Source organism: Lithobates pipiens, unplaced genomic scaffold, assembly GCF_037356315.1.
Source record: "Lithobates pipiens isolate NorthernLeopardFrog02 unplaced genomic scaffold, aLitPip1_a1.2 Scaffold_35, whole genome shotgun sequence".
Taxonomy (NCBI): domain Eukaryota; kingdom Metazoa; phylum Chordata; class Amphibia; order Anura; family Ranidae; genus Lithobates; species Lithobates pipiens.
In genome coordinates, this window is record NW_027507811.1 from 20,848,912 (window position 1) to 20,869,263 (window position 20,352).

The 20,352-nt window shown below is 41.6% G+C and overlaps 1 protein-coding gene across 1 annotated transcript in view; it reads right to left on the reverse strand.

The window, feature by feature from the left end:
* Positions 1-20,352, reverse strand: part of LOC143955195 (uncharacterized) — a 34,260-nt gene extending 13,908 nt beyond the window's left edge. Inside the window, 8 exon segments of the mRNA XM_077465284.1 lie at positions 5,244-7,081; positions 9,954-10,327; positions 10,329-11,097; positions 12,237-12,378; positions 12,499-12,636; positions 12,756-12,853; positions 12,970-13,173; positions 20,285-20,352. Coding sequence (XP_077321410.1) covers positions 5,244-7,081; positions 9,954-10,327; positions 10,329-11,097; positions 12,237-12,378; positions 12,499-12,636; positions 12,756-12,853; positions 12,970-13,003 — 3,393 coding nt within the window. The 5' untranslated portion in view covers positions 13,004-13,173; positions 20,285-20,352.

Sequence of the window (20,352 nt, forward strand, 5' to 3'; positions counted from 1 at the left end):
TCTTTTTTTTGGAAAAAAATTAAAACCTAGGAGTGATTAAATACCACCAAAAGAAAGCTCTAATTGTGTGAGGAAAATGATAAAAATGTCACATGATTACAGCGTAGCGCGACCGCGCAATTGTCATTCAAAGTGTGACAGGGCTGAAAGCCAATTTGCAGCCAAAGGACCAGGCCCCTTTTTACAATTCGGCACTGCGTCTCTTTAACTAACAATTGCGCAGTCGCACGTCGTGGCTCCCAAACAAAATTGGCGTCCTTTTTTTTCCCCACAAACAGAGCTTTCTTTTGGTGGTATTTGATCACCCCTGCGATTTTTTTTTTCTTTTTTGTGCTATAAACAAAAATAGAGCGACAATTTTGAAAAAAAAAAATATATTTTTTACTTTTTGCTATAATAAATATCCCCAAAAAATATATAAAAAAAATATATTTTTTCCTCAGTTTAGGCCGATATGTATTCTTCTACATATTTTTGGTAAAAAAAATGCAATTAGCAATTATTGATTGGTTTGCGCAAAAGTTATAGCTTTTACAAAATAAGGGATCGTTTTTTAGCATTTTTATAAATTTTTTTTTTACTAGTAATGGCGGCGATCAGCGATTTTTTTTAAATTTTATTTATTTTTTCATTGTGACTGTGACATTATAGCGGACACATCGGACATTTTGGACACATTTTTGGGACCATTGTCATTTATACAACAATCAGTGCTATTTAAATGCACTGATTCCTGTGTAAATGACACTGGCAGTGAAGGAGTTAACCACTAGGGGGCGGTGTAGGTGTTATTTATGACGTTATGTGTTTTTTTTTTATTGTAGGGGGGCGTGGCCTGGCATGTGACATCACTGATCGTCCTTCCCTATAAAAGGGAACATACGATCGGTGACAGCCACACTAGGAAGCATGGGGAGAGGTTTGTTTACACAGATCTCTTCTTGTTCTTCAGCTTTGTAACCCGATCGCGGGACACCAGCGGCGATCGGGTCCACGGGTACCGCAGCCACGGTCACGGAGCTCAGGACCGGGTCGGGAGCGTGCCACATCTGGGCACTTAGAAAGCAACGTACCGGTACGTGATTGTGCCCAGCCTTGCCATTCTGCCAACGTACATCGATGTGAGGCGGTCCTTAAGTGGTTAAAGAAGTCCTGTCATGCATTTTTTTTCTTTTGCAAGGGATGTTTACATTCCTTGTAATAGGAATAAAAGCAATCCATTTTTTTTTTATTGTAACAGGACAGTGCAAAAATAAAAAGTAAAATAAATAATAATAAAAATATTTTTTAAAGCGCCCCGTCCCCCCGTGCTCACTTGCAGAAGCAGACGCATACTTAGGTAGCGCCCGCATATGTAATCGGTTTTCAAACCACACATGTGAGGTATCACTGCGATGATTAGTGCGAGAGCAATAATTAAAGTAAAAGACCTCCTATGTAACTCAAAACTGGTAACCTGTAGAAATTTTTAAACGTCCCCTATGGAGATTTTTAAAGGTCAAAATTTGTCGCCATTCCAAGACCGGGCGCAGTTTTGAAGCGTGACATGTTGGGTATCAATTTACTCAGCTCATCTTTCACAATATAAAAAAAAAAAAAAGTTGGGCTAACTTTAATGATTTCTTATTTTTTTATTCAAAAAAGTGTATTTTTTCCCCAAAACAAATTGCTTTTGTAAGACCGCTGCGCAAATACAGTGTGACACAGTATTGCAATGACCGCCATTTTATTCTCTAGGGTGTCTAAACAAAAGCAAATATATATAAAACAAATATATATATTTTTTATATATATGTTTAGGGATTCTAAGTAATTAAAAGGGACCATTTTTAATGCCATTGATCGCTCCCTAGTGTTAACTCCTTCCCTGCCTGTGACATTTATACATTCATGAAACACATTTGGATTATGATGCTCTTCATTCTCTGTGCTATTAGATAAAATGTACATTATACTGTATATCTTCATGAAGTATCATGTACCAAGAAGGAACTGATCAATCAGGTGTATACTTTTTTGGTGCATTTTTTTGTTTTTAATCTTTTCATTCTGTTGTATGTAATAAAGTGCTGATCTTATATTTATATATGTATGTAGTGGTGTTGTGACCACCTTAAAAATCCCAGGGGCAAAGTTTTTTGTACTTATCTGTAAGTGTTGTTGGGATGGAGGCATTTTAACCCACGTGGTAAGTGCCACCCTTCAGCATATCTCTACGTTTAATGTCCATAGCTGTTCCTCATAACTGAGGTCCTCCAGCCCCATTACTAGCTTTGTAGCCCTTTTTCTGGACTCTCTCCAGTACTAGCACATCCTTCCTGAGGATTGGTGACCAGAACTGGATGGCTGTCATGGTTTTGCAATAGTTTGCTTACCTGCTTCCATGTGTTCATCTCTAGAGACCAGCCGACCCTCACCTGACTGCTTTTGTAATCCATCCTCTGGCATGACTCCACCCTAGATCCTATCAGAGAGCTCTATATTAACCTGTGCACTGCAAGCCAACATTGCTGATCAACCTTTGTGTGTTAGCTTCCTGTTTCCTGCCGTGTGCTTTGCTGTTGTTCCATTACCGACTTTTGCGTGTCCTTGACTATGCCCGTTTGCCTGTGATCCTGACCTTTTGGCGTGTTCCTGACTATTCCTGTCTGCTTGTGGCCCCCACCTTGGCTTTGTGCCTCACCATCCCTATCTTCCTGTTGCCTACTGTGGGTGTGAGCTGGGGGACCCTGGGGGTCGTGACCTGGAGCCAGTTGCAGCCAAGTCCATCCTCACCACTAGAGGTGCTGGTGAACACCTGCTGGCTCTTAGACTCCGCGCCTCAGGGAATCTTACGCTCTAACCCCAATGGGATCTGTCTCCCGTCTGCAGCAGTCAGCCTTAGGGTCCACAACCTTGCGGTGCACTCCTGATCCCTACGGTGTGCATCTGTCACCTCGCCTCAAGGTGACCTGACAATGACCTACTCAAGATATGACCATTTTTAATTTGTAAAGTGGTAGAATTATAGCTTTATCTCAAGTAAATACCCTTTGTATTGCATGCGAAGAGTCTGCTGGCCTTGCTTTCTACAGCTTGGCATTGCATGCTATTGCAGAGTCTACTAGGACCCCCAAATCCTTTTCCATCCTTGATTCTCCCAAAGGTTCTTCACCTAGCGAGTAACTTGCATTCATATTTTTAGCTCCCAAGTGCATTATTTGTGATGTGTTGCAATGACAGGTACAGTTTTACTTACACCCAGCTTGGCACAATGTAAAAATGCATATCTCATAACTGATGGACCACTGATGAAGCTGAAAATCAATTTAGTAGACAGTGCAATAACCACAATCTTCTGTGTCCTATGCTGATAGACATCCCCTCTGCACACTGACCACAGGGGGGTCTATCAGGTACCTGTATGAAGAGCCTGAGATGATAAGGATGACCTCCCATCTGAGCACCCCTGGAAGTTGGGAGAGGGGCTACTAGGATAATGGAAGGGTACAGGTACCAGAAAGTATCTCTGAACATGAATAAGGATGTTCACCGGTGTGAATTCTATGGTGATTATTCTTCTCTTAGTTCTCCTTTCTGAACGAAAGATTTCCTGCACTCTGAACATGAATCATTGGCTCTCATAAATGCTCATTAGCATTACTTCATAAAAATAATGTACCTGGACTTTGGTCCGTGCAGAAGATATGATGGGAGCCACTGCTGGAAAATTACAATTTGATAGACGCCAAATATGATACGGATCTTATACATATTCTCCTTCAGAGATGTAATGTGTCTCAATCACTCTCTACACCTTGTAACATGGGCATGTTTGGTATCTAACTGGTTGGTATTTTCTTGTACATTAATGCAACTACATGCTATTAATGTAGCTGATTTTAGCAAGGATTATGGACTCTGTACAAAGTTTGGTTCTGGCAAGCAATAGGAGTGTGATTCTTTCCACTAACCACCAACGTATGGGGCCATTCTTCAAATTGACCACCAAAGTAATGGACATTCTGTCTACAGGCCACCCAATGTAAGGGACATTCCGACCACCAATGGAAGGGAAAAATGTTTTTTTCACTGACCAGCAATGTAAAGAGACAGTTTTCTAAGTGGCAACCAATGTAATTGGGAGGGGGGGGGGCATTATTCAAATTTACCACCAAATTAAGGGGCATTCTTCCCACTGATCACCAATGTAAGGGTCATTCTTCCCACTGCCCACCAATGTAAGAAGCATTCTTCCCACTGATCACCAATCTAAGGGTCATTCTTCCCACTTACCACCAATCTAAGGGTCATTCTTCCCACTGATCACCAACGTAAGGAACATTCTTCCCACTGATCACCAACGTAAGGAACATTCTTCCCACTGATCACCAACGTAAGGAACATTCTTCCCACTGATCACAAATGTAAGGGTTATTCTTCCCAATGATCACCAATGTAAGGGACATTCTGACCACCAATGTAGGGGACATTTTTCCCACTTACCATCAATGTAAACAGGGGCTGATCTCCACTTACTGCCAATATATGGAGGTTCTCTTCTACTTACCACTAATAGAGGGGGGATACACTGAAGATATGACTGACGTACTCTCCAAGCAACTGAAGGGGATGAGTTCTGCATCACTGATGAAGATAATGACTGTGAAACTGTGCAATTTAACCCTGTGACCATGAAGAGGAGACCGAAGATGGCAGCAATGGGAATATTCTGTATGGCATTTGCAGTAGTTCCATGTATTCATAAAATATATTATCTGACACACGTATCGAACTGGACTTTCTGGATTCTCCATCTCACTAACAAAACACCAATGGAAGACTCTCTGTGAATTTAGCACATTCCAATCATCACACCAATGGATGACTCTCTATGACCTGAACACATTCCCATTACCAATCATCTAAAATGGTGGTCATTTGTAAAAAGAGACCCAAAAAACAATATGGTAAAGAGTAGATCTTTCTTTTTTATTTTGGAAAACCAAAATACGAGACTAAAACACAATAAGATAACCCACAATTAAGTTGCAGTAAAAGAGACAAAGTTTAATAATAATTATTCTTTAGTTGGTCCAATGAAAAGCTTGTTCTTTCAGTAAAACAAAAAAGATGTGCAGAGTCCAATAAAAAGTTTGGCCCATTGGATTGCCGTATTTGCCCATTTTAGTAGTATGGTGCGGTGTGGGACTCAGTGTGGGACTCAGGTAGCATTGCATGTTTAGAGGACCATATTGCTATACTTCCTGCAGACCTACATCCATCACATCACACCCGAAGAACAACATTATACTTTTGCAATGCTCCCAAATATACCAATTTGACCATAAAAAGAATATTGGCTTTTTGAATATTCTGGTGTACAATAAGTGATATTCTTTAACCGAAAAACATGTTACACATTTTAAATACAAGGTAGGACACACACGTTCTCTGGTGGTCACTCTTGCCCCAATCTCCATTTCTCCGTCTGAACTTAATAAAGGTTGTTAGTCTACGTGAATTTTCTGATGTCGGTCAAGAGCACTTTTCTGGGTGAAGCTTTTCCCGCACTCTGAACACGAATAAGGACGCTCACCCGTGTGAATTCTCTGGTGTCTAAGAAGTTTATCTTTCCGGATAAAACTTTTCCCGCACACTAAACACGGAAAAGGACGCTCACCTGTGTGACTTCTCTGGTGTATAAGAAGTTTTTCTCTCTGAGGGAAAGCTTTCCCACACTCTAAGCATGAAAAAGGACGTTCACCCGTGTGAATTTTCTGGTGTTTAAGAAGGTTTCCTTTGTCTTTGAAACACTTCCCACACTCTGGACATGAGTAGGGATGCTCACCCGTGTGTATTCTCAGGTGTTGAGTAAGTCTTTCCTTCTGAATAAAACGTTTCCCACACTCTGAACATGCGTAGGGACGCTCACCCGTATGAATTCTTTGGTGTTTAAGAAGGTGTTCTTTCTGAATGAAACCTTTCCCACATTCTGAGCACGAATAAGGACGCTCACCCGTGTGAATTCTCAGGTGGTTATTAAGTTCTCCTTTCTGAACAAAAGATTTCCCACACTCTGAACATGAATAGGGACGTTTACCCGTGTGAATTCTCTGGTGTTTAAGAAGGTTTCCTTTTTCATGGAACGACTTCCCGCACTCTGAACACGAGAAAGGACGCTCTCCTGTGTGACCTCTCTGGTGATTAAGAAGGTTTCCTTTCTGACTGAAACATTTGCTGCACTCTGGACATGAGAAAGGACGCTCGTTCTTGTGAATTCTCTGGTGGATAACAAGTTGTCTTTTCTGAGTGAAAGATTTCCCGCACTCTGAACACGGATAAGGCCGCTCCCCCGTGTGACTTCTCTGGTGAATAACAAGGTCTCCCTTCTGAATGAACGTTTTACTGCACTCTGAACAGGAATAAGGACGCTGACCTGTGTGAGTCCTCTGGTGTTTGACAAGGCTTACTTTCTGAATGAAACCTTTCCCACAGTCTGAACATGAGAAAGGACGCTCACCAGTGTGAATTCTCTGGTGATTAACAAGTTCTACCTTCTGAGTAAAACATTTCCCACACTCTGAGCATGAAAAGGGACGCTCACCGGTATGAATTCTCTGATGTTTAAGAAGGTTTCCTTTGTCACTAAAACATTTGCCGCAGTCAGAACATGAGAAAGGACGTTCTCCTGTGTGAACTCTCTGGTGACTGATAAAGTTGCTTTTCTGATGGAAACGTTTCCCACACTCTGGACATGAGTAAGTCTTATAACTTTTCTGTTGTATAGGAGGCTCTCTGGTTTCTTTCAAACATTTCCAAGACACTGTACGTGTCAAGGAGAGCTTACCTGTGTGAGATCCTTCATGGTTTAAAGAAGATTCCTCGGGATTAGATGGATCTGTTGGTGTATCTGTGCTGTGAGATTCAAGAATAATAGTATGTGGATCATCAGAAGATTCCTCAGGATCAGAGAAATCCCATGATCTCTCCATTTGATAGGTTTTATGATGTATTATTTGTGTAATGCGCTTTACTCCAGGAGAACATTGTGCCGTGGCTTTATATTCTGAAGCTATATTATTCGAGACATAGTGTCCACCTGTAGGAAATCAATGGTCAAATGTTATTAGAATTCTTCATTCCTTTATTTCAGAAGTCATATACAGTATGTTGGTCTAACATGCTACAGTAGCTCAGAGCTCTGGCATGGAACTGGGTGCAAACATAACATAAAATATCAATACAAATATATAAAAAAAAATATCAATACAAATGAGACAAAGGATAAAATACACAAAAAAAACACACTAGTTAGGTGTTCACTTTAATGACATTGTTAGAGTGAGAACAGCGATGGGCCTTCCACCACCACATTTCTTCAAAACAAGAAACACTGGATTTACTGAAGACTGAGGTGGTCCTTTCATATGGTATGCAATAGTGATGGACAATTTACTAGATACAGGGATAGATATATGGCATCTCCAAAGGGTGGCCCATAATATTAAGTGTATGCAATGCTACAGGTAACTGTAGTAAGAGGCTGTTGATATAATATAGGAGGTCATCAGTACAGTGTCTTCAACCCCTAAATTAGAAAACCATTACATTAACCACTTCAGCCCCCCGGAAAAATGTACCCCCTTCCTGAGTAGAGCACTTTTTGCGATTAGACACTGCGTCGCTTTAACTGACAATTGCGCGGTCGTGCGAAGGGGCTCCCAAACAAAATTGACGACCTTTTTTTTCCCACAGAGATTTCTTTTGGTGGTATTTGATCACCCCTGCGGTTATTATTTTTTGCGCTATAAACAAAAAAAAGAGTGACAATTTTGAAAAAAAAACCGCATTATTTTTTAAATTTTGCTATAATAAATATCCCCCAAAAATATATATATATATATAAAAAAAACTTTTTTTCCTCAGATGGACCTTTCATATGGTGTACAGTATCTCCTCCTCATTTGTTGGGAACCTGACGTCAGCACTCAAAAATACCATTCGCCTGCTCGCATTTTGCGAGGGGATTTTGAGGGCTGGTGAGCTATGCCTGCCTGGGAAGCGAGAGGGCGAGCACCGCCGGCATGCAGGGTTGTATGGGAGTCCTTCTCCCAGGGCTCGCAGAGGGGAAGGGAGGAGAGCAGGCGGCCAGATCGACAGAGCGTGGGGGGGGGGCATTCTTCAAATTGAGCACCAAAGTAAGCAAAGTAGGAGACATTCTGCCCACTGACCACCAATGTAAGGGTCATTCTTCCCACTGACAAACCAATGTAAGGGTCATTCTTCCCACTGACCACCAATGTAAGAAGCATTCTTCCCACTGATCGTCAATGTAAAGGGTATTCTTCCCACTGATCGTCAATGTAAAGGGTATTCTTCCCACTGACCAACAATGTAAGGGGCATTCTTTTCAATTGTCCACCAATGTAAGGAGCATTCTTTCCACTAATCACCAATGTAAGGGACATTCCTCCCACCGACCACCAATGTAAGAAACATTCCTCCCACTGATCACCAATGTAAGGGACATTCTGACCACAAATGTAGGGAACATTTTTCCCCATTTACCACCAATGTAAGGAGGCACTTCTGCACCCACCAACAATGTAAACGGGGGCTGATCTCCACTTACTGCCAATGTATGCTGGTTCTCCTCTACTCACCACTAATATAGGGTGATACACTGAAGAGATGACTGACGTACTCTCCAAGCAACTAAAGGGGGTGAGTTCTGTATCACCGATGAAGATAATGACTATGAAACTATGGAATTTATCACTCTGACCATGAAGAGGAGAACCAAGATGGCAGCAATGGGAATATTCTGTATGGCATTTGCAGTGGTTTCATGTATTCATAAAATATATCACCTGACACACGTGTCGAAACTGGACTTTCTGGACTCTCCATCTCACTAACAAAACACCAATGGAAGACTCTCTATAACTTGAGCACATTCCAATCATTGTGCCAATGGATGACTTTCTGTGACCTGAGCACATTGAAATCATCACACCAATGGAGGACTCTCTATGACCTGAGGAAATTCCAATCACCACACCAATGGATGACTCTCTATGACCTGAGGAAATTCCAATTGCCACACCAATGGACGACTCTATATGAACTATACCCATTCCAATTACCACACCAATGGACAACTCTCTATGAACTGAGGACATTCTAATCACCACACCAATGGATGACTCTCTATGAACCGAACACTTTCCCATTACCAATCATCTAAAATTGTGGTCATTTGTAAAAAGGGACCCAAAAAATAATTTTGTAAAGCATAGATCTTTCTTTTTTATTTTGGAAAACCAAAATACGAGACTAAAACACAATAATATAACCCACAATTAAGTTGCAGTAAAAGAAACAAAGTTTAATAATACTTATTCTTTAGTTGGTCCAATGAAAAGCATGTTCTTTCAGTAAAACAAAAAAGATGTGCAGAGTCCAATAAAAAGTTTGGCCCATTGGATTGCCGTATTTGCCCATTTTAGTAGTATGTTGTGGGCTCTGATTGTGGGACCCAGGTAGCATTGTATGTTTAGAGGACCATATTACTATACTTCCTGCAGACCTACATCCATCACATCACACCCGAAGAACACCATTATACTTTTGCAATGCTCCCAAATACACCAATTTGACCATATAAAGAATATTAGGCTTTGTGAATATTCTGGTGTACAATAAGTGATGTTCTTTAACTGAAACACATTCTAAATACAAGGTAGGACACACACGTTCTCTGGTGGTCACTCTTGCCCCAATCTCCATTTCTCCGTCTGAACTTAATAAAGGTTGTTAGTCTACGTGAATTTTCTGATGCCGGTCAAGGGCACTTTTCTGGGTGAAGCTTTTCCTGCACTCTGAACACGAATAAGCACGCTCTAGCGTCTAAGAAGTTTATCTTTCCGGATAAAACTTTTCCCACACACTGAATACAGAAAAGGACGCTCACGTGTGTCTTCTCTGGTGTATAAGAAGTTTTTCTCTCTGAGGGAAAGCTTTCCCACACTCTGAGCATGAAAAAGGACGTTCACCCGTGTGAATTTTCTGGTGTTTAAGAAGGTTTCCTTTGTCTTTGAAACACTTCCAACACTCTGGACATGAATAGGGATGCTCATCCGTGTGTATTCTCAGCTGTTGTGTAAGTCTTTCCTTCTGAATAAAACGTTTCTGACACTCTGAACATGCGTAGGGACGCTCACCCGTATGAATTCTGTGGTGTTTAAGAAGGTGTTCTTTCTGAATGAAACCTTTCCCACATTCTGAGCACGAATAAGGACGCTCACCGGTGTGAATTCTCAGGTGGTTATTAAGTTCTCCTTTCTGAACATCAATAGGGACGTTTACCCATGTGACTTCTCTGGTGAATAACAAGGCCTCCCTTCTGAATGAACGTTTTACTGCACTCTGAACAGGAATAAGGACGCTGACCTGTGTGAGTCCTCTGGTGTTTGACAAGGCTTCCTTTCTGAATGAAACCTTTCCCACACTCTGAACAAGAGAAAGGACGCTCACCAGTATGAATTCTCTGGTGATTAACAAGTTCTACCTTCTGAGTAAAACCTTTCCCACACTCTGAACATGAAAAGGGACGCTCACCGGTATGAATTCTCTGGTGTTTAAGAAGGTTTCCTTTGTCACTAAAACATTTACCGCAGTCAGAACATGAGAAAGGACGTTCTCCTGTGTGAACTCTCTGGTGACTGAAAAAGCTGCTTTTCTGATGGAAATGTTTCCCACACTCTGGACATGAGTAAGTCTTATGACTTTTCTGTTGTATAGGAGGCTCTCTGGTTTCTTTCAAAGATTTCCCAGACGCTGGACGTGACAAGGAGAGCTTACCTGTGTGAGATCCTTCATGGTTTATAGAAGATTCCTCGGGATTAGATGGATCTGTTGGTGTATCTGTGCTGTGAGATTCAAGAATAATAGTATGTGGCTCATCAGAAGATTCCTCAGGATCAGAGAAATCCCATGATCTCTCCATTTGATAGGTTTTATGATGTATTATTTGTGTAATGCGTTTTACTCCAGGAGAACATTGTGATGTGGCTTTATATTCTGAAGATATATTATTCGAGACATAGTGTCCACCTGTAGGAAATCAATGGTCAGTATCTCAGAGCTCTGGCATTGAATTGGGTGCAGCCATAACATAAAATATAAATACAAACCAGATAAAGCATACAATACACAAAAAAACACACTAGGTAGGTGTTTGCTTTAATGACATTGTTAGAGTGAGAACAGCGATGGGCCTTCCACCACCACATTTATTGGAAATAAGAAACACTGGACTTACTGAAGACTGAGGTGGACCTTTCATATGGTATGCAATAGTGATGGAGAATTTACTAGATACAGGGACCATATGGCATCTCCAAAGGGTGGCCCATAATATTAAGTGTATGCAATGCTACAGGTAACTGTAAGAGGCTGTTGATATAATATAGGAGGTCATCTGTACAGTGTCTTCAGCTCCTCAATTAGAATACCATTACATTAAGGAATGGAGATGGACCTTTCATATGGTGTACAGTATCTCCTGCTCATTTATGGGGAACATGACGTTATATTGAGGAATGGAGATGGACCTTTCCTATGGTGTACACCAGGGATATGCAATTAGCGGACCTCCAGCTGTTGCAGAGCTACAACTCCCATGAGGCATAGCAAGACTGACAGCCACAAGCATGACACTCAGAGGCAGAGACATGATGGGACTTGTAGTTTTGCAACAGTTGGAGGTCTGCTAATTGCATATCCCTGGTGTACAGTATCTACTCCTCATTTGTTGGGAACATGACGTTATATCGAGGAATGGAGATGGACCTTTCATATGGTGTACAGTATCTCCTCCTCATTTGTTGGGAACATGACGTTATATTGAGGAATGGAGATGGACCTTTCATATGGTGTACAGTATCTCCTCCTCATTTGTCGGGAAGATGACGTTATATTGAGGAATGGAGATGGACCTTTCATATGGTGTACAGTATCTCCCCTCATTTGTTGGGAACATGACGTTATATTAAGGAATGGAGATGGACCTTTCATATAGTGTACAGTATCTCCTCATTTGTCGGGAGCATGACATTATATTGAGGAATAGAGATGGACCTTTCATATGGTGTATAGTATCTCTTCCTTGTAATTATTTAAATACATACTTCATACTCATAGAAGAAAAATAAATTGTGATTTTTTTTCTGCATTTAGTAATTTTTACTTACTTGTGTCGATATAAAGTGACGATTCCTTCTGTTCACTTTTCATAATCATCTCCCCCTGCTCCATAGACTGCTGATCTCCACTCACCATCGTCTCCTCTTCTTCCTCTTTTATCTCAACTTTGATGTCCTTTAGTTCTTCATCCTGAACTCCAAAATTATAAGATTGATAAAACTGTCAATAATAAATATATATATATATATATATATATATATATATAAATGTTATCTCATAGTTTAAGTTCTATTGCTAAACTCTCTTTACCTGAGAGATGCTGGGATTCTCCTGTGTGAAATCCTGGGAATACGGAGGAAAGACATTCTCCATAGACTGCTGTTCTCCACTAACGATCATCTTTTCTTCCTCTTCAATTTCAACTTTGATGTATTTCAGCTCTTCATTCTAAATCCCAAAGAAGATAGAGTAGAGATGTGTAAAAAAAAGAACAAGAGATTATGTAGAAGAATGACCTCTCATAGTGTAGAACACAATTTTAGGTCTACGTGGTCATTCCCACCTACCTGATCATGGTGAGGAATGGTGAGATCTTCCTGTGTGGAATCCCGGGAATACAGAGGACAGGGACATCTCTCTGGTGGGTTTTCATTATTGGATCCATCTTTAGGAAACACACACACTGACTGAAAACATTGTTTCTATGTGTTTATCAGATGATGGGGGATCTAGGTGGACCCTCCGTACTGCTCTCTCCTTTACAATAAAATCTCCTCTTACCCGGTGATGTGAGGGGCGGCTGATCCTCCATCATGACGTCCTTTTAGCGATCCTTGTGTCCTTCTAAATACTCCCACTCCTCCGTGTAGAAATAGACAGTGACATCCTGACACACACAATGATACACACGCTGATAATGTCCCAGAATTAAAGGGCTGCTGGATGTTCGTGGATCTCCAGATATTTTTTCCACTACTTTATAATCTGTGTAAACAGAGAAAATAACAATTATCACTACAGACCTCCCAGAATCCTCCTCACCTCTCCGCTCAGGTCTGTGTTTTATTAATAGAGATAAGAGTGATGTCATGCGACCTCCCAGAATCCACCTCACCTCCTCCTGATCTATACAGGACTCTCCTCTCTGTAGGCAAAACTAAACTAACAAACTAAAATTATCTGGACTGTAGATAGATAGATTTGAGTGGAAATAGGCCTAATTGGGATACACCACCAAAATAGGTCTGGGGGGAATTTTTGCTGTGATTGGTACTTAGGATCACATGACAGAGATGGGACAACCAGTCAGTTTTGGGTGAGGGGCCAAAGAGAACCAACAATCCTCTATCAATGAACTGAGAAGTACAGAATTTCAGCATCACTTCCATCAATTAACAAAAATCAGGATCTTTATCCCATATTCTATGTACTGTAGGCATGTTCATTTCTTCTGCTGCCTTGTTTACAGTGGCGGCTGGTGAAGTTTTAGGATGGGGGGGCGCAAGACACCGCCCCTTCAGATTTTGCCCCTCCCACTTCTCACAAGCCACATCCCTTATCGAATCAACATCATATACCAGGCTGCACATTATACACTGGGCTCTGCACATCATATACCAGGCTGCACATTATACACAGGGCTCTACTAGAGCAGATGAATTTTGCCTATCTTGTGTATAACCACATTAGGCACCTTTTCTGCAACCTGTAAAATCGCACATATTTGCATTCTGCAACCTGTAAATCACACATATCTGCATTCTGTAAATCACACATAACTGCATTCTGCGACCTGTAAATTGCACATATCTGCATTCTGTAAATCGCACATAACTGCATTCTGCAACCTGTAAATTGCACATATCTGCATTCTGTAAATCGCACATAACTGCATTCTGTGACCTGTAAATTGCACATATCTGCATTCTGTAAATTGCACATAACTGCATTCTGCAACCTGTAAATTGCACAAATCTGCATTCTGCAACCTGTAAAATTGCCCATATCTGCATTCTGCAACATGTAAATCGTATATATCTGCATTCTGTAAATCGCATTCTGTAAATCACACATATCTGCATTCTTCTTCTTGATTATCCTTGGGTGACGTTGGAAGCACCGCCCACCGCTCACTCAAGTGCAACTCTATGCACTTGCTCGGCCAGTCGATCGCGCTGGAAGCTGTGGCGCGATCGGCTGCGCCACAGAGCGCTCTTTTTTTGGCCAAATGAAGCGCCTCGTCTGCAATCTTGTGATTGCATAGACGTGGTGCTTCCTATATTGCACTGCGCCCAGCGCCAGGATAAAGTGCACATAGGGAGAGAAATTTAAGAAAAAGTTTTTTTTTAAAGGGACCTGTTTAAAAAAAAAAAATATTTTATTTTTTATTTTTTTACTACATGGGGGGGGGCCTGGGCGCCCCCTATGGATGGGCCTCCACTGCTTGTTTAGAAGCTAAAGCTAAGCTGAGCTAAAACAGAGGGACACTTTTTAGTATGGGTGAATTAAGGTTTAGTGTAGTATAAGATTTTGGATCGGTAAATAAATAGTATAGTTTTTATGGTGGTCCAAAGAGAGGGACAACTGAGAAGATAAGAGGAACTTTTTGATCTTGTTGCTCCGTATATGGATGGACAGTTGGATAAATGGTTCTATATTTAGGATGTATCCGGTCTATAAACCAGAGGCTCTGGATGAACAGTTGGATAAATGGTTCTATATTTCGGATGTATCTGATCTATAAATCAGAGGCTCTGCGGAGACAGTTGGATAATTGGCTCTATATTTTCAATGTATCTGGTCTATAAACCAGAGGCTTTGGATGGATAGTTGGCTAAATGGCTCTATATTTAGGATGTATCCAGTTTATAAATCAGAGGCTCTGGCAGGACAGTTGAATAAATGGATGGACAGTTGGATAAATGGTTCTATATTTAGGATTAGGGATGAGCCGAACATCCCCTGGTTCGGTTCGCACCAGAACTTTCGAACGGACCCCAAATTCGTACGAACGTTAGAACCCCATTGAAGTCTATGGGACTCGAACGTTCGAAATTAAAAGTGCTAATTTTAACGGCTAATATGCAAGATACTGTCCTAAAAAGGGTTTGGGGACCTGGCTCCTGCCCCAGGGGACATGGGTCAATGGAAATTTTTTTTTTTTTAAATGGCCGTTTTGGCGGGAGCACCGATTTTAATGACGATTAAAGTGAAAAAAAAAAGTGAAATATTCCTTTAACCACTTGACCACTGGGCACTTAAACACCCTTAATAACCAGACCAATTTTCAGCTTTCGGTGCTCTCACATTTTGAATGACAATTACTCAGTCATGCAACACTGGACCTATATGAAATTTTTGTCCTTTTTTTCACCCAAATGGAGCTTTCTTTTGGTGGTATTTAATCACCGCTGGGTTTTTTATTTTTTGTGCTATAAAAGAAAAAATACAGAAAATTCTGTAAAAAAATGAATTTTTCTTTGTTTCTGTTATAAAATTTAGCAGATTAGTAATTTTTTCTTCATAAATTTTGTCCAAAATTTATACCACTACATATCTTTGGTAAAAATAAGTACAAATTGGTGGATATTATTTGGTCTTTGTGAAAGTTATAGAGTCCACAAGCTATGGCGCCAATATCTGAAAATTGATCACACCTGAAGTACTGACGGCCTATTTCAGTTCTTGAGACCCTAACATGCCAGAAAAGTACAAATACCCCCCAAATGACCCCTTTTTGGAAAGAAGACATTCCAAGGTATTTAGTAAGAGGCATGATGAGTTTTTTGAAGTTGTCATTTTTTCCCACAATTCTTTGCAAAATCAAGATTTTTTTTACTTTTTTTTTTTTTTTTCACAAAATTGTCATATTATCAGTTTATTTCTCACATAGCATATGCATACCACAAATTACACCCCCAAACACATTCTGCTATTACTACCGAGCACGGCAATACCACATGTGTGAGACTTTTACACAGTGTGGCCACATGCAGAGGCCCAACATGCAGGGAGCGCCATCAGGCGTTCTGGAGCACCCAGGACAATTCTGACATTTCTCTCCTACATGTAAAAATCAGAATTTATTTGCTAGAAAATTACATAGAATCCCAAAACATTATATATGTTTTTTTTAGCAAACACCCTGGAGAATACAATGGTGGTCGTTGCAACTTTTTATATTGCACGGTATTTGCGCAGCAATTTTTCGAATGCTTTTTTTTGGAAAAAAAAACAGTTTTGTGCTTAAAAAAAAAAAAACACAGTAAAGTTAGCCCAATTTTTGCATAATGTGAAAGCTGAAGTTACACTGAGTAAATCGATACCTAATATGTCACTCTTCAAAATTGCACAGGCTCGTGGAATGGCGCCAAACGTCGCTATTTAAAAATCCCCATAGGCGACGATTACATTTTTTTTTACTGGTTATATGTTTTGAGTTACAGAGGAGGTCTCGGGCTAGAATTATTGCTCTCGCTCTAACGTTCGCAGCGATACCTCACATGTGTGGTTTGAGCACCGTTTTCATATGTGGGCGGGACTTACGTATGCGTTCGCTTCTGCATGCGAGCACATGGGGACAGGGGCGCTTTAAAATAAATAAATAAAATTATTGTTCATTTTACTTTATTTATTTTAGTTTGACATTTTTTTCCCCAAAAATACATTTTTTGATCACTTTTATTCCTATTACAAGGAATGTAAACATCCCTTGTAATAGGAATATGGCATGACAGGTCCTCTTTACAGTGAGATATGGGGTCAATAAGACCCCGCATCTCACCTCTAAGCTGGGAAGCCTGAAATAAAAAATAAAAAAAAGATTCTGGATTTGATCGTATTGGCGAGTCGGTAGAAGCACCGGAGGGCAGCGGGAGGGGGGGGTGTCTATGGCTGGGTATTGCAGGGTATCACCGACTATGGCTGGGTATGGCTGGGTATCTCAGAGTATGGCGTTGCAGAGTATTGCGTTGCAGAGCATTGCAGGATATTGGAGGGTGTTGCAGAGCATTGCAGTGTTGCACGGTATTGGCGGGTGTTGCAGAGTGTTGCAGGGTATTGGTGGGTGTTGCAGAGCATTGCAGAGTGTTGCAGAGCATTGCAGAGTGTTGCAGGGTATTGGTGGGTGTTGCAGAGCATTGCAGAGTGTTGCAGAGCATTGCAGAGTGTTGCAGGGTATTGGTGGGTGTTGCAGAGCATTGCAGAGTGTTGCAGGGTATTGGCGGGTGTTGCAGAGCATTGCAGAGTGTTGGCGGGTATTGCAGAGTGTTGCAGGGTATTGCAGAGTGTTGCAGGGTATTGCAGAGTGTTGCAGGGTAATGCAGAGTATTGCAGGGTAATGCAGAGTAATGCAGAGTATTGCAGTGTAATGCAGAGTGTTGCAGAGTATTGCAGAGTGTTGCAGAGTGTTGCAGAGTGTTGCAGAGTGTTGCAGAGTGTTGCAGGGTATTGCAGAGTAATGCAGAGTATTGCAGAGTGTTGCAGAGTAATGCAGAGTAATGGCAGGGTATTGCAGAGTATTGGCAGGGAATTGAGGGGTTAATTTTCGGTGAGCAGCGATGTGGGCACTGCAGATGCAGCCCACATCGCTGCTGACACCGATCTCTTCCCCCTCCGCTGTTCCGATCGGTACAGAGAGGGGGAGGGAGGAACCGGCGTCATAATATGACGCCGGTTTGTTTACAAGTGATCACTCCGTCATTTGACGGAGCGATCACGTGGTAAACGGCCGCTATGAGCCTGTGGACCCGGCGGTCACGGATGCTCTCGTGTGCGTGCCCCAGGGGGCGCGCGAGAGCGGAATTCTGGGAGGACGTCATATGACTGCCTCCCAGAGATAAGAAACCGCCCTGTAGCCGTCATTTGGCTATAGGGCGGTTGTTAAGTGGTTAAATATCGTGCCTGGGGGGTGTCTATAGTATGCCTGTGAAGTGCCACGTGTTTCCCGTGTTTAGAACAGTCCCTGCACAAAATGACATTTAACGGAAATAACGTAATTTAAAACTGCTTGCGGTTTTAATGTTATATCTGGTTCCTGCAATATGGTTGAAAATCATTGAGAAAAATGGCATGGGTAGCCCTCCCTGCCCATTACCAGCCCCTTTAGGTCTTGTACGCATATTAAGGGGAACCCCGTACCCATATTAAAAAAAGGAAATACGTGTGGCCCCCAGGCCCTATATACTCAGAACAGCAGTATACAGGCGGTGCAAACAAGACAGGGACTGTGTAGGTTTTGTTGTGTTAAGTTGAATCTGTTTGAAATGTTCAACTGGTAAATTTTTAAAGTGTAGCTCCAGTCAAAAAAACTATTTTTAAGCTTTTTGGAAAACATAGGGAAGGGTTATCACCCCTGTATAATTTGTTTTGCCGTCCGTCTTTTTCAGAGCACGCAGACAGCACGCACAATCTCCTACCGCTGACTGCAAGCTCTATTTAAAACGAGCAAGATAGTTAGCTATATAGTGGATATAGCGGTGTATACTGCGTTCAGAGCATGCAGACAGCATGCACATTCTCCTAACACTGACTGAAAGCTCTATTTAAAACGAGCAAGATATTTAGCTATATAGGTGGATATAGCGGTGTATACTGCGTTCAGAGCACGCAGACAGCATGCACAATCTCCTAACACTGACTGACAGCTCTATTTAAAACGAGCAAGATATTTAGCTATATAGGTGGATATAGCGGTGTATACTGCGTTCAGAGCATGCAGACAGCATGCACATTCTCCTAACACTGACTGAAAGCTCTATTTAAAACGAGCAAGATAGTTAGCTATATAGTGGATATAGCGGTGTATACTGCGTTCAGAGCACGCAGACAGCATGCACAATCTCCTAACACTGACTGAAAGCTCTATTTAAAACGAGCAAGATATTTAGCTATATAGGTGGATATAGCGGTGTATACTTCGTTCAGAGCACGCACAATCTCCTAACACTGACTGAAAGCTCTATTTAAAACGAGCAAGATATTTAGCTATATAGGTGGATATAGCGGTGTATACTGCGTTCAGAGCACGCAGACAGCATGCACAATCTCTCAACACTGACTGAAAGCTCTATTTAAAACGAGCAAGATATTTCGCTTTATAGGTGGATATAGCGGTGTATACTTCGTTCAGAGCACGCACAATCTCCCAACACTGACTGAAAGCTCTATTTAAAACGAGCAAGATATTTCGCTTTATAGGTGGATATAGCGGTGTAGACTGTAGACAGCACGCACAATCTCCTAACACTGACTGACAGCTCTATTATAAAAGATAGATATATCGCTACATATATAGGTGAATATAGCGGTGTATACTGCGGTCAGGGCACGCAGACAACAACCACTACAGAAGAGCAAGAATGAAAAATCGGCCGATAACGATCGGTGTGTACTGTGTTGAAGGTACACAGAACACCCACTAACTGCTACAGATGCCAACACACTACACAAGGCTGCCGCGCTGGCAGCCTTATATAGTGTGGGGCGTGTACTACACAGCCTGCGCTATGATTGGCCACAGGCATCCTGCCTGTGGCCAATCATGGCTCTTCTCGCTGCCGGAGCTGTGATTGGCCAAGCATGCGCGGTCACAGTGCATGCTTGGCCAATCATGAGCCAGCAATGCACTGCGCCATCGCAGTGCATTGTGGGCCGTGAGCGCCACACGAATTTGGCACGAACGGCCCATAACATTCGGAATTTGCCGAACGGGCGAACAGCCGATGTTCGACTCGAACACGAAGCTCATCCCTATTTAGGATGTATCTGGCCTATAAAACAGAGGCTCTGGATGGACAGTTGGATAAATGATTCTATATTTAGGATAGATCTGGCCTATAAAACAGAGGCTCTGGATGGACAGTTGGATAAATGGTTCTATATTTAGGATGTATCTGGTCTATAAACCAGAGGTTCTGGATGGACAGTTGGATAAATGGTTCTATATGTAGGATGTATCTATGTGAATATTACAATACTCTATATATGTATCTATCAGCATCTTATGGAGATAAAAGACATCACAGTGACAATGGAGGAAGAGGACGGACATGACGGGGGGGTTACTGGGTGTAAATATAAAACAATATCTTATTACCTCCTCTGCTGCCAGTTCCTGCAATGTCTCCTCTCTACTTTTTTCTTACATCACCTCTGACCCGGAAC